This window comes from Rhinatrema bivittatum, chromosome 9, assembly GCF_901001135.1.
Source record: "Rhinatrema bivittatum chromosome 9, aRhiBiv1.1, whole genome shotgun sequence".
NCBI classification, from domain to species: domain Eukaryota; kingdom Metazoa; phylum Chordata; class Amphibia; order Gymnophiona; family Rhinatrematidae; genus Rhinatrema; species Rhinatrema bivittatum.
In genome coordinates this window covers 180,608,330-180,622,928 of record NC_042623.1, presented here as the reverse complement: position 1 = coordinate 180,622,928, position 14,599 = coordinate 180,608,330, and the positions used below count along the sequence as shown (strand labels likewise).

The window sequence follows — 14,599 nt, the reverse complement described above, 5'->3', positions numbered from 1 at the left end:
CAAGGTTTATAAGTTGCCTGAGGATAATCCCCGACAGTCTCGACACTTTGGGAATTCCAGGGGTCAGTTTCGAGGTCAGCGCAGGTTCCGTATGGGGAGGGGTGGTTCCCTTCCCCAGAGACAGCAAGCGTCGAGGGCACAATCTTGGACTCCTTCCTTTCATGGCAGGCGGTCTCAGCGGTCAGGATCTTCGCAGACCTTTACCCCCAACAAAGCTACACAATGAAGGAGCGCAGACCCATTCCTCCATTCTGCGCATCGGGGGTCGGTTGTCCCTGTTTCGGGAGGAATGGGTCAAGATAACCTCGGACCAGTGGGTCCTCGATGTGGTAAGTCACGGTTACGTGTTGGATTTTGCTTGTCCACTCCGGGATCTTTTTCTGGTGTCGCCATGCGGTCCTCCGGAAAAGCTGCTAGTTATTGCACAAACTTTGGACCAGTTGAGGACACTGGGGGCGGTGTCCGAAGATAGGGGGAAGATTGTCTCTGTTTCTGGAGGAGTGGACCAATTTGACCTCAGATCAATGGGTCCTAAATATAATAGAACACTGCTATGCTTTAGATTTTGCTCGGCCACTCCGGGATAACTATCTGGTTTTCCCTTGCTCTTACCACCAAAAGTGTCAGGTGATCCGAGACACCATACGGCACTTGCTGGACCTGGGTGCAATAGTTCAGGTACTCGCAGGGGAACTCAGGCGCGGACGCTATTCCATCTACTTCATGGTACCCAAAAAGGAGGGCACCTTCCGCCCATCTTCGACTTGAAGAGAGTCAATCGAAATCTAAAAGTGCCTCAGTTTCGCATGGAAACTCTTCGCTCGGTGATAGCCTCTGTTCACAAAGGAGAATTCTTGGCATCTCTGGACCTGACAGAAGCATACTTGCACATACCCATCCACCCAGATCATCAGAAATATCTGCGGTTTGCAATCCTCTGGCATCATTTCCAATTCTGTGCACTCCCGTTTTGGTCTGGCGACGGCACCCAGAGGATTCACCAAGATATAATGGTGGTGGTAGCAGCGGTCCTGCGGAAGAAGGGGATACTCGTACATCCATACCTGGACGATTGGCTGATTTGAGCAAAATTGGAAGATCTTTGCCAAAAGGTGGTTCAGGGAGTGCTGCAGCTGCTGAGCTTGTTAGGTTGGGTTGTCAATCCAGACAAGAGCCATCTAGTTCCTTCCCAGTCCTTGGACTTTCTGGGTGCTCAGTTCGACATGATCTTGGGGAAAGTCTTTCTTACCGAGGAGAGACTGGCCAAGCTTCTAACTCAGGTGGAGTCTTTTGCGGTCCATGCCTCGTCCCAGATCCTGGGATTATTTACAGGTTCTGGGATCGATGGCTTCCACACTCGATCTAGTGCCTTGGGCCTTTGCGAATATACATCCTCTTCAGTCAGCTTTGTTCTCCAGATGGAATCCGCTCTCCGAACAGTTTTATCTTCACCTACCCCTAACAGACTTGGCGCGCTCCAGTCTGCCTTGGTGGCTATGCCCGGACAATTTGCATCGAGGGCTGGACTTGGAAATTCCATCTTGGATAATGGTAACCACCGATGCCAGTCTGTCAGGGGAGAGCGATGCAAGGCCAATGGACAAGGATGGAGTCCTCTTGATCGATCAATCGTTGGAAACCAAAGCAGTTCGGTTGGCTCTGCAGGACCTCCTTTCCTTAGTAGAGGGACGATAAGACAGAATACTCTCCGACAATGTGACAATAGTAGCTTACATCAATTGTCAGGGTGTAACCAGGAGTCGTCCGGTGGCATGGAAGCTCAACTTTTAATCAACTGGGCAGAACAGCATTTGTACAGGATAGCAGTCTCTCACGTTGCCAGGGTGGACAATGCGCAGGCCGATTTCCTCAGCCACAACCAGTTGGACCCCGGGAAAGTGGGAACTCTGAGGAGGCTTTTCATCTTCTCTGCAACCACTGGACCATGCCCTTCATGGACTTGATGGCGATGTATCGCAATGCCAAGGCACCTCGATTCTTCAGTTGGCGTCGAGAACCAGTAGCAGAAGGGGTAGATGCTCTGGTCCTTCTCTGGCCAAAGGACATTCTGTTGTACGTGTTTCCGCCGAGGCTGTTGGTCGGCAAAGTTCTGTGCCGCATCGAGGCTCATCCAGGCAACGTGATACTCGTGGCACCAGAGTGGCTGAGACGCCCATGGTTTACGGACCTCCTGAATCTAGCAGTAGACGGTCCGCTGAGATTTCGTCCTTCTCCGAATCTCCTGAGCCAAGGACCCGTTTGTTTAAGAGAGGCAGATCGCTTTTGTCTAGCGGCATGGCTTTTGAGAGGCGGAGATTAAAAAGCAAGGGTTACTCAAATGCAGTGATTACCACGCTATTACATTCCCGTAAAACTTCCACCTCCATGGCATTTTCGAGTCCTAGTGTCTGGACCACGAGGTGAAGCCGTCCAAGGCTTCGGTTGCAGATGTTCTGGCCTTTCTACAATCAGGTCTAGCTGAGGGGTAGGCCTTTAATTCCCTAAGAGTGCAGGTGTCAGCCCTTGATTGTTTTCAGGGGAAGGTGCAGGGCATTTATCTGGCATGCCATCCAGATGTTGTTCAGAACCCCTGTCCTTCGTGGAAGCTGAATTTAGTACTCCACTCCCTGTGTAATGCACCTTTTGAGCCACTGAAGCGTGCTACTCTAAAGAATCTGACGTTGAAGGTCGTGTTCCTCGTGGTTATTTCCTCCGCGAGGCGTGTTTCGGAACTGCAGGCCTTATCGTGCAGGGAGCCCTCCTTACGTATTTCTGAGGCAGGAAATCCTTAAAAACGATTCCCTCCTTTCTCTCGAAAGTGGTCTCCTCTTTTCATTTGAATCAGTCTGTGGAGCTCCCTTCCTTCGCGGGCCTGGATTCTTCTACTCCAGAGGCTAAGGATTTAAGGAAGTTGGATGTAAAGAGGGTGTTGTGTTACTTGGAGGTCATGAACAGTTTCCGTCTCTCGGACCATCTGTTCGTCCTGTGGAATGGACCCTGGAGGGTTCAGAAAGCTTCAAGGGCCACTATCATGCACTGGCTAAAGGAAGCTATTGTTTCTGCATATCTTGTTCAGGGCCGTCCAATTCCAGTTGGGCTTAGAGCGCATTCTACTCGATCACAAGCGGCCTTGTGGGCGGAATGTCAACAGGTGTCACCACAGGAAATCTGTAGGGCGGCTACCTGGAACTGGCCCCAGAGGTCCGGTTCCTTCGGGGCCAGTGTACTCCAAGCGGGACTTTCTCAGTCCCACCCTGGTTAGGGAAGCTTTGGTACATCCCAGGAGTGTGACTGATCTGGGTACGTACAGGGTGGAACTTCATTTATTTTTTCTGCAATTTTCCAAATGGTTGCATGTCATATGCCCCCCTTTACAGGCAAAGAGTATGTACATGGTTTAGTTCATTGAGTTACAAGGTTTCATTTCCTTTGCTCTTCGGGGGAGGTTGTTTTTTATAGTGGAAGTTATGGTTTAAATTTTTCTGCTTGGGTACAGTGTAATACTGGCAGACTCTAGGTGGCACCTCAGGGGTATAGGACGGAGTCCATTAAAACTTCTCTGTCTCCATCTGCTGGAGGGAAGGCAAAACCCAGGAGTTTGGACTGATCCATGGTACTACAGGAAGGAAAATTAGCAGGTAAAAATCAATTTTCCTTTGTACATCTGCACAGTGCTAGAAGAGGGAAAGGAAATGAGAGACCAGAAACTTCTTAGCTCAGAAAGGCCACCATGCCTTGCCTGGCTTCTTGTTTGCATATTTTGTTGCCTTTCATTCGGCCAATTGATTGCTTTTTGCCCCTCTTTGTTTTAGGTGGTGGTGGGTCCAGACATCATTCTGCCTGAAGCCACAGTTATTTCCCTGCACCTCCCTGATGTAGAAGAGGATGAGGATGAATTCAGTGATGAGGATGGGGTGAACAAGGAGGAGAAGAAAGCTAAGGTTAAAGGTACCCAGTGAGTCTTCCCCTGTCCACCTTCATTGGACAGAGGAGAAGGCTTTAAAACAAATATATAAGAAAAGAACCTGACATTGGGTGGATAGAAAGGGAGCCGCGTGGTCTCCTTAGCAGAATATTATTTCTGTCTTATCTTCAGTTGAGATCTTCTGAGCATATATTTTTCTTCCAGGTTACAATAAAATGGAAGTGGGGTCAGAAGGCAAAGGTTATATCTGGAAAGAAATTGACATGAGCGAAGAGGACGAGGAAGAAATAAGGCAAAGCTTATGGGGTGAGGGCTTTGTGAACAGATCGGGTCCTGTCCTGCAGTTTTGTGACGTTATTTCTCGTTGGCAGGGGCTTGTGTCTTTTGTCGTCATTGAGTACATAATATATATGAAGATTTAAGGTGTAAAATGTAATCATCTCATTACAACCACAAGTTTGTTGGTTTTTTGGGGATATTGTTGGTATTTTGGGTGGGTTTTTTGGGTGGGGGTTTTTTTTACATAATCAGCATTTGTTAATACAGGTGAGATGCTTTTAACAGGGGAAAGCTTCTCCTAGAGCAGGAAAACAGCCCTGTGATTGGGCCTGGGCCATGAACATTGCTGTTACCCTGTTAATAATAATGTGTAATGTGATGTTTCATTTCTTGCACACAAGAAATGTAGCAGGTAGAAACAAAACCAGAGTTTTACATAAAATCAGAAATATAAAAAAACATCTGGATAATATCATTAATATTGATATAAATACTAAAACATTAATGTTCCTAAACTAAAAGTACTTAATAGTATACTCATAATCAGTGATAAGTTGGGAAATAGTTATTAAAGTTTTCCTAAACACAAATTTTCAACAAGAACATACTAAGATCAAAAAGCTCCCAGTCAAAGCAGCATAAATGTGCTAGTCTGCTCAGAACCCATAAGCTTGTTCACAAAAACAGATTTTTATTAAATTCCTAAAAGCAAAGTACTGTAGTCAGATGGACAAGCGTCTTTCAGAAGTGAATTCCACAGCGATGAAACAACATGAGGGGAGATCCTGCCTCAGGCTCTAGTGAGCCTCGTGACCTTCAGTGAAGGGAGTTGTCCAAGAATGTGTCAAGGAAGATAAAAAGGCAATTCCCTGTACGTACCCGGATCAGTCCAGACTCTGGATTTTGCCTTCCTGCCATAACCCAGCATGCCACTTTCAGTCCCTCAATATTTCTCTGTCTCCAGGAGATGGTATAAAACCTGTAATATGGAGAGAGAGAAAAAAAAAGATGAAAAGACAAGAACATTTCTAGATCCTCCCAGGGGGTTGTGAGGTCCTAGAGGGGCCATCCCCCCTGGTTTGAGGTGGATGAGCAGAGGGTTGGTGACCCTTCTGATAGCTTGGTCTGGAGGTCCATAAGGTGGACATCTGGTGGTGCAGGTCCCTCATTCCCCATGAGACAGCGGTGGAACCTGCTGGCAGTTCTGCACTGCAAGCCCAGTGGAGCAGGGAAGTGTCCCTTTTATACAGTTTGTCCTGGGCTGGGTTGCTAAAGTTTGGCAAAAAAACCTCTGCACCAAAGGAAAGTTTTGGTTTCTGTGTGTCTCTTTGTTCTCAGAGAATTAAAAAAAAAACAATAAGAGATCAAGGAACTAGTTAGAGGAATCTGTGCAGCAGGGTTCTGGGGGCGGAGGGGGAGCTACCTTAGCAGCTCAGGGAGCTCAGCGATGGGGGGTTTTCAGCAGCTTCTCTGCCTGCGGAGGAGACCAGGTGTTGGCTCTGGGTTCCCGTGCTTGCCCTTGAGGTGCTGGTGGTGCCGTGAGGCACTGCATGTGCATACGGCAAAAGCAGCATCGCGTTCGGAGGTCTGCGTTGAACATGACCGCAGGTGACGGGGGGTCTAACGGTGAGGCTTTCCCTGTCAGCGAGGAAACAGCAGACATTTTTGATTCCCTAGCAATGTTGGCGGGAGAAGCAGAGGAATTCCCTCCTCAACTATCGCCAGTAGTTCCTTGTCCTGCAGAGGTGCAGAGAGGCACTTGCACTGAGGAAGATTCTGGTTCTAGTAGAGGTCTTTTGCCGGTTTTAATTTGCCTATGCACAAAGCGTGTTTAGTTAGGATGCTGGCTTTTGGCCTCAGACTCCATGGATTCTCAGCCTCAAGAGGCCTGAGCTGTTGAGAAGCTCTTCAAGTTGATGATTTTCGGTGCTGGGTAATAAACAGATCCAGGCCTAAACGCGCTGAAGGTGTAGGCAGGCTTTGCTTAGTCATATGGTAGGCCATGGCAGTGGTTCTTTTCCTACACGCGTAGGCGTGTACACACGTTCTTGCCACATGGTGGTTGCATGCACAGGGACCTGTGTGCATAAGGCTATGGCCTAGATTTGAGCGTGTATGTCTGCAACCTAGACTTGAGTGCATATTTGCCCAGGTATTTGAGCGTGTACAGTTGTGACCTTGACTGGAGCGCATATTTGCACAAGTATTTGTGTGCACATGACCATGGCCTATACAAGCATGTATTTGCACATGTACTTGTGCATGTTCAACTAAGACCTAGTCTTGAGCATGTATTTCCACACGTCCTGAAGGGGTGTGCGTGTACACTCAAGTGGCATTGGTGTGCGCACAGGAGGCCTCCTAGAGACGAGCTTTAGGAGAGTTGGGCACCGGGGATGAACAGGTCCATGCGCCTTATCTGTAAGGCTTGCCGTCTGATAGTAATTCAGTCCTCACTCTCTCTCCGTTTGTGTCAGTCTTGTTTAGATGTTCAAAGCAATTCGACTATTACAGCTTTTGCCCATGTTGGGACATCCCCTCGGCCTTTGATGTCTCTGGAGGGGAGTGGGAGGTGAGGCAATGGTCAGTTCTCCTTCCTTGTTCCCGAGGGCAGAAGCTTCCCCGAGAAAGAGAGGTTAGAGAGAGCAAGTTTGGGCCTATGGGCTCCAGTATAGATCTATCCTCCTCCTCCTCCTGGATGGAATGTTTCTAGGGCCTGCAGACCTTTCTGCAAGAGCGCCCAGCAAAGGAGAATCAACCTACTATTTAGGGATTGCATGCTCGGGCCTCCCATTTGTCAGTCACGTCGGGCAAATGCTGCAGGGTGGCTGACCCTGGTAATGTTCAAGGGAGTGTGGATCATGAGGGATCGGAGGATTCCAATGGGGAATTGACTTTCTCACCTCTAGAAGAGGGAGAAATTGCATGTGATTGAGAGCTGCTTCGGACTGTACACGGATTTTCTTTTTCTTTTTTCATTGAGATGTCTTGCTGAGTTTGTTGGCTCAGACCCTGAACATGCTCATATGCAGCCTCTGCAAGGGGTTCTTCTCTCCTGCTGGAATCCGTTATTGGAAGAGTTCATAAGAAAATGCCATACTGGGTTAGACCAAGGGTCCATCAAGCTCAGCATCCTGTTTCCAACAGTGGCCAATCCAGGCCATAAGAACCTGGCAAGTACCCAAAACTTAAGTCTATCCCATATTGGAAACAGGATGCTGGGCTTGATGGACCTTTGGTCTGACCCAGTATGGCATGTTCTTATGAAGATGAAACTCTTCCAATAACTGATTCCAGCAGGAGAGAAGAGCCCCCTCTTCCATTAGAGGGGGAAGCCAGGACAGTCTTTCATGGTGGCTTAATCACACCAATCTTGAGCATGGTGTGGAATTGGAGAGTCCAGATTGCTTAATAGTCGCAACCTATGCAAGCCTGTCTGGATGGAGGGCGATGTGGCAAGATCAGTCGGCACAGGGCCAATGGTCAAAACAGGGAGCCTTATGGCCTATCAGTTGGTTAGAGACGAGAGTGGTGCATTTTGTGTGGCTTGCCTGTCTACCAAGGGGGGGGGGGGGTAGGGGCACACCTGACGCGTTCTCAAGCGACTTCCTGGGCTGTCAAACAGGTGGGCGGCTACTGGAAAGTCATTGCACACTTTTTTGCTAGGCATTATTGCTTGCATGTGGGTGATTCGGTTTCCATGTGCTTTAGTGAGAGTGTTCTATGAGCAAAACTCTCCACGTCCCATCCAAGTTAAGGGGAGCTTAGGTACATCCCAGGAGTCCAGACCAGGGTATGTACAGGGAAAGAAAAATTTGGTTCTTACCTGATAAGTTTTGTTCCTGTAGTACCACAGATCAGTCCAGAGACCCACCCATTTATAGAAACATATAGAAACATATAGAAATGACGGCAGAAGAAGACCAAACGGCCCATCCAGTCTGCCCAGCAAGCTTCACATTTTTTTCTCATACTTATCTGTTTCTCTTAGCTCTTTGGTTCTATTTCTCTTCCACCCCCACCATGAATGTAGAGAGCAGTGATGGAGCTGCAACCAAGTGAAATATCAAGCTTGATTAGTTAGGGGTAGTAGGGGTAGTAACCGCCGCAATAAGCAAGCTACACCCATGTTTATTTGTTTTACCCAGACTGTGTTATTCAGCCCTTATTGGTTGTTTTTCTTCTCCCCTGCCGTTGAAGCAGGGAGCTACTAGGGGGGAGAGTCTGCTGCTCATCCTGTTACATTGTACATAATGCGGAGTTGTTGGACGTTTTCATTGCTGATTGCTTATGTTAAATTTTGGAAACTAGTTTTTCATTGTCTTTCTGGGCAACTTCACCACCTTCTGGCTCAGAGGAGAGCAAGTTTGCTTAGAAATTTATGGTTGTTGCTGTCATCTTGGCTTGGGTACAAGTCAGTACTGAGGGACTGCAGGTGGCACAGCAGGTTATGTACAGTGTTAGTGAAACTTTCTCTGTCTCCATCTGCTGGAGGGGAGGCAAAACCCAGGAGTCTGGACTGTTCTGTGGTACTACAGAAGTGAAAATTACCAGGTAAGAACCAATTTTCTTATCTTCTTGATTAACATCAGGACCTTGGTCATGAACTGCTTCTAAAGCTTTATATTGAAAACCTCAGTGAATGGGAATCTAGTGTAAATTCTTTAGCATTGAGATGATGTGGTCTTGATATCTACAGTTTGAAAAATGTGTACAAATAAATCTCCTTACCCACCTCAGTGAGAGACCCATGTAGAGAGCTTCATGAAGGTATCTTAGTCCAAAATAGAATTGCTAAATCGCTCCTGTTTAAGTAAGGGAGTAACTGTCTAATAAATCTCAAGTGGATAAATGCATTTTGAGAGATCCCCAGGGTATTTAATTCCAGGTTTAAATTGGTGTTCAGTGTAACCCCAAACTTTGAACACTGCATTTTTACAGAAGGGTGAGTTCTTTGGAAATCAAGAAATTCTAAGGTGACTCCTTGCCCACATATAAGACTTCTGTCTTAGTTGGATTTAATTTTTATTCTGCAGCATGCAAGCCTTGATCTCTTCTACACATCAGTGTATCCTGTTGACAGCTTTCAATAGTGTCTGATTCTAAGGACGTGTATAACTGAATATCGTCGGCAGATGCATGGCACTTAGGATTAAAGTCTCACTAGATCCAACCATCAGTTAACATAAGCATTGATAAAAGCAGAAATATCAAACCATCACACAGCTGACAAGCAGACAAAGCATGATCTAAAACAATTTGATTCCTTCCATTTCACAAAGGACTCAAGTTAGGGTAACCTAACATTGTAAAGTCCTCTGAGCAAGCTATTATGCTCACTAGTGTGAAATGAGGCACCTAGGTCGCTAACCAGAACCCTTATCCAGGGCTGAATGAAAATTTGCTTCTTTAGCCTGGTGTTTTCTGAATCCTGACTGCCCTTGATCCAAGGACATTTATTTGAATAACATCTGCCCATTCTATTAGTTTAGCTTAGGGTGCGATGTTTGAAATCATTCAATTGTTCTGGGTCTAGCATAGGCATCTTTTTAAAAGTAGACAAATGATTGCTGTCTGAACCCTAGAATATTCTTTCCTGCAGGGAAGTGTTTATTATGCACGTGATGCAGCCTGGTAATCCACCTTTGGCTTGTTTGCTCAGTCTGGATCTGATGGGCATGTTGAATGTGTGTCAGCTAGGATTTTGTTTGTACTCAAGTAATGGCCTGAAACATAATAAACACAACTTTAGAAGGTATCAGAGGAGGTAACTGTGATCGTAAATCAGGAAGGTCATCAATTGAACCCTAATACTTAGAATTTCCTCAAAACATGTGTTTGGCCAGCCTTTCACAACTTTGTCTAGAAGGCTGTATCAAGAGCTGGTGTTGGTGACCTTATTATGTACAAGCCTGATGATGCTTGCAGAAGATGCCCACCACGCATTATGAAAATTTGTGAACTTTGTCATGGCAAACAGTAATACCCACTCCTGTGTCAGAATAGTTTTATTCTTCATTTGATTCTTTAAGCTACAAATCTGCAGAATCCATGAATCCTCGCTAGCAGCCGTGTTCTGAAGCGTTAAAAATTGGTGCACAGCAGTAGTGAGTGGATGGCGCCATGAGGGCTATGGCTGTTACTAACCCTGAGAGTAGTCCCATCCAGGGCAGAGCAGCAGTAAAGGCATATGGCAGGGGGATGTGCAGTTGGATTTACTAGTAAGAAATGCCATTTGCATTTTAAAGAGCAGCACATGGAGGCATTGAGACATCACCTCATGTAGAATCTGTGTGTATGTTAGCAGTAACGTACGTCTAAATACACCTGCCCAGTGGTACAAGGAAGTGGCAGGGCAGCTGTTAACGCATTAAAAAAAATCACCTTTAAACTGGACACAAGGGTTAGATTACTGCTTGCTGTAATAAGTATTTGAAGGGTTGCACAGTACATGGCAGATATGTTTTTCTTGGAAGCTTTTATCCTTCCCTGAAGCAGTGTTCTTGCATTGCCATCAGGCCTAACCCTGAACTCTGAGGAAGAGAGTGAGAGTGAGCAGAGTGTGAGCTCTGAACAGCCAGACATTCGCACCACTTCCCCACAGCTGGATGACATCAAAGGTAAGAAACCAAGGACTGTTGCATCTCTCATTTTATCCTTTACAGAAAAGCAGGCACCCCACAAAGTCAGAGGGTTGGTTTCAGCTTTTATCTTTAAAGGAAGATGTGAAATTAGCAAGATGTGGTTTCTATAAAAATGCAGAGTGTAAAATTTCTGGCCACCCACTTACCACTGGATACTGGAAATTCTGAATTTCCTAGCACCCAGACAGATGAATTCAGGATCAGTGAGTTATGCATCTCTACCAGCAGATGGAGAGGGAGCAAACTGATGTCACAGTATATATACCCCTGCAGTGACATCAGCCTGCCAGTATTCTCAGTCTCCAGTAGATGGTGGATGTGCATCTCCCTACTGGGGATTGCTTCAAATTTTAGAGGAGAAATAATAAGAGATTTAATTGCTCTCCTGCAGTGATACCAAATAGTCCCTCCCCCATTTGAGAATTCCTGAGGTGATTTTCTGGTCCCTCAGATGAGTGCCTTGGTCCATTAGCTGGTTTTCTCAGCTGGTGTGGACTTAGCTGATTAAAACAGCTGAAAGGCAGTGGGTGCAGGAAGCTTGGTGACAGCATATGCCCTCTACCCCCACAGCCGGAGACTCTCTGTACTCAGCCGGGAAAGGCTGAGCTCAAATGAGGTTTAAAAAAAAAAAAGAGGAGAAAGAGTAGAAGGGTTATTGATAGGCCTTCCCCTTCCTCCTGTTCTGATGTTCGTTCCCGTGCATACCTCAGATCAGATCAGACCAGACAAGTGGGGTTTGCATCCCTACCAGCAGATAGAGGCAGAGAATAAAAACTCTTCAGGCACTGCTACATAACTGAGCACACCACCTGCAGTCCCTCAGTATTGACCTGTACCCAGGCCAAGATGTCCCCATCAACAAACCCCAAAAAACTCTGGGCAACCTGAGACTCAAAGTTGGAGCCCCCTAAAACTAGGACCCCCTGAAACAAGGAATACTAACATAACCTATGTACACTATTAGTAATTCTGCATATGATTACACAGTCACAGCAACATCCAGAAGCGAGGAAGTCTTTCAAAAGAAGGGGATGGGTCTCTTGACTGATCTATGGAATTACAGGAACGAAAATTAGCAGGTAAGAACAAATTTTCCTTTCCTGTGCATACCCCAGACTAGTCTAGACAATGAGATGCACCCAAGACCCCCTAAACTAGGCGGGAACTCAAGACCCGCGCACGCAACACACTTTCCCCAAAAGCCGCCTCCTCGGCGCCCACACATCCAAGCACTAATGTTTGCTAAAAGTGTGAAGAGACGACCATGTTGATGCACGACAAATCTCTTGTGGCTCAATCAGTTGACCCTCCGCCCAGGAGGTTGCCTGTGTCCTGGTGGAATGCGCCTGCAACCCTTCCAGCACCGACCAACCCTTACAAATGTAAGCTGTATTTATTGCCTCCTTCAACCATCTTGCCTTTTTAGCAGATGTGGGCTGCGATAGGTCTGCACCTCAGCCAGAGGCATTGCTTCGGTAATTAGCAGCCAGGTGTCGGTTATGGCTGAGAAATTGGTCGGCCAATGCAACCTCCAAGGCTAATCATCTGAAATTGCCCTTTAAAAGCTCGCTCTTGTTTGGAAGTGAGTTAGAGAAACTGGCCAGTAAGTGGGGCGATTCCTTGGTTGCCCTTTGGCATGAGGTGTCGTACCAGGGGTTCCAAGCATTTTCAACCTTATAGAGGAGCAACCTTTCAGAGGACTCAACCTTTTGGTAGGTCTCAGTCCTTTCGTCTCAGGCAGCCCAGGTGGGGCACGGGCTTGAGTAGTGGAACCTTCCAAGCCTCCCAGTTGAGGCTTGCTGACCCACCCCCAGGAGCAGGAGATGGGGGGGGGGGGGGCGCCTCTCTCTCTCTCTCTTATCAGAGTTGGGTCAAAATCACATTGGATCAATGGGTCCTAGAGGTGATACGAGAGGGATATGCGCTGGAGGTTCACAGTGTTCCTCAAGACATGTTCATGGTGTCTCCCTGCCACTCCCCACAGAAGAGGCAGGCAGTGGAGTGTACACTGTCAAGGCTCCTCAGTCTGAGGGCTGTGGTTCCAGTGCCCGCATCTCAAGAAAATTCGGGTCGATATTCCATTTATTTCGTTGTGCCCAAGAAGGGAGGGCTCCTATTGCCCCATCCTGGATCTCAAAGGGGTCAACCGTAATTTGTGGACGACTTGTTTTTGCATGGAAACATTGGAGCACCAGTATTTTCTGCATTTCGCGATTTGAGGTGCCATTATCTGTTTTGGGCGCTGCCCTTTTGGTCTGGCCATTGCTCCCAGAACTTTTTCCAAGTTTATGGTGGTGGTTGCGGCGGCAGCAGAATTACAAGGGATGGGATCCTGGTACACCTGTATTTGGACAACTGGCTGATTCAGGCCATGCCTCTGGAAGAGAGCAGCCTGGTGACCTGCAAGGTGATCTCCCTGTTGCAGGAGCTCACTTGGGTGGTGAACCTAGCCAAGAGCAGTCTTCAGCCATCTCAGTCGTTTAAGTATCTGGGTGTTCACTTCGACATGAAGCAGGGCAGGTTTTCTGCTGGAAGCTTGTATTTAGAAGTTGATGGTGCATGTGCATTTCTTGATGAGCACTATATGCCCGACAGTGTGGTCCTATCTGCAGGTACTCTGATGGCAGCAATCTGGAAGTGGTGCCATGGGCGAGAGCACATTTGCATCCTCTTCAGCGCTTCCTGCTGTCTTGTTGGATCCTGCAATCTCAGGACTATTCGGTTCAGCTCCACCTGCTGATGGTAGACTGCTCTCACCTCCAGTGATGGTTGCAAGTGGATCATCTAAGAGAGGGAGTTTCCCTGAAATTGTCAGATTGGTTAGTACTCATGACAGATGTGAGCCTCCAGGGTTGGGTGCTCATTGTCAGGAACTGACAGCGCAAAGTACGGAAGAGTCTCTCTGGAACATGAATCGGCTGGAAGCCCTGGCAGTCCGGTTGGCATGCTTGCAGATCAGTGGCAGGCTGCAGGGTCGAGCAGTCCGGGTAATGTCGGAGAGTGCAATGACAGTGACTTACATCAATCAGCAGGGAGGAACCTAGAGCCAGCAATTGTTGCAGGAGATAGCCCAGCTTATGGAATGAGCAGAAATGCATCTTCAGGAGATCTCGGCCTCGCACGTTGCAGGAAAAGACAATGTAAGAGCAGACTTTCTCAGCAGGGAGAGTGTGGATACAGGAGAATGGGTATTGTAGGACAATGCATTCCAGCTGATAGTGGACTGCTGGGGCCTTCCGTTTCTAGACCTGTTGGTGAATTCTCGCAATGTGAAGATTCCTTGATTCTTCAGTCGCAGGAGAGATCAGAAGTCCCTCTCATGCAGGACTGGCTGGAGGACAAGATGCTGTATGCCTTTCCCTGTGGCCCATGTTGGGTAGAATAGTTCGTAGAGTTGCGTGTCACAGAAGGATGGTGCTTTTGGTGGCACCAGATTGCCCAGGAGACTATGGTATGCAGATGTGTGAAGGTTCCTGGTAGACTTCCCCCCTTCAGTTTCCGGCACACAGGAATCTGTTACGGCAGGAGCTTGTTCTTCACGAAGATTTGACTCAGTTTTGTCTTACAGTATGGCCCTTGAGAGGGCTCGGTTGCTGAAGCATGGATATTCTACTACAATTGCTACCTTACTACAAACAAAGTTCTCCTCTTCTTTAGCCTGTGTGTGGGCTTGGTGTGGAGTGCTTCCTTGTTCAGTTAAGATCCTGCTCATTTTGGTATTTTTGCAGGATGGATTTAATAAAGGGTTGGC

At 47.3% G+C, this 14,599-nt stretch overlaps 1 protein-coding gene across 1 annotated transcript in view; it reads left to right on the top strand.

Moving 5' to 3' along the window:
* EIF2B5 (eukaryotic translation initiation factor 2B subunit epsilon) overlaps nt 1-14,599 on the top strand; it is a 59,250-nt gene that overhangs the window by 26,989 nt on the left and 17,662 nt on the right. The window contains exons 9-11 of the mRNA XM_029615816.1: nt 3,813-3,948; nt 4,130-4,231; nt 10,723-10,824. Coding sequence (XP_029471676.1) covers nt 3,813-3,948; nt 4,130-4,231; nt 10,723-10,824 — 340 coding nt within the window. The remainder of the gene's footprint in view (nt 1-3,812; nt 3,949-4,129; nt 4,232-10,722; nt 10,825-14,599) is intronic.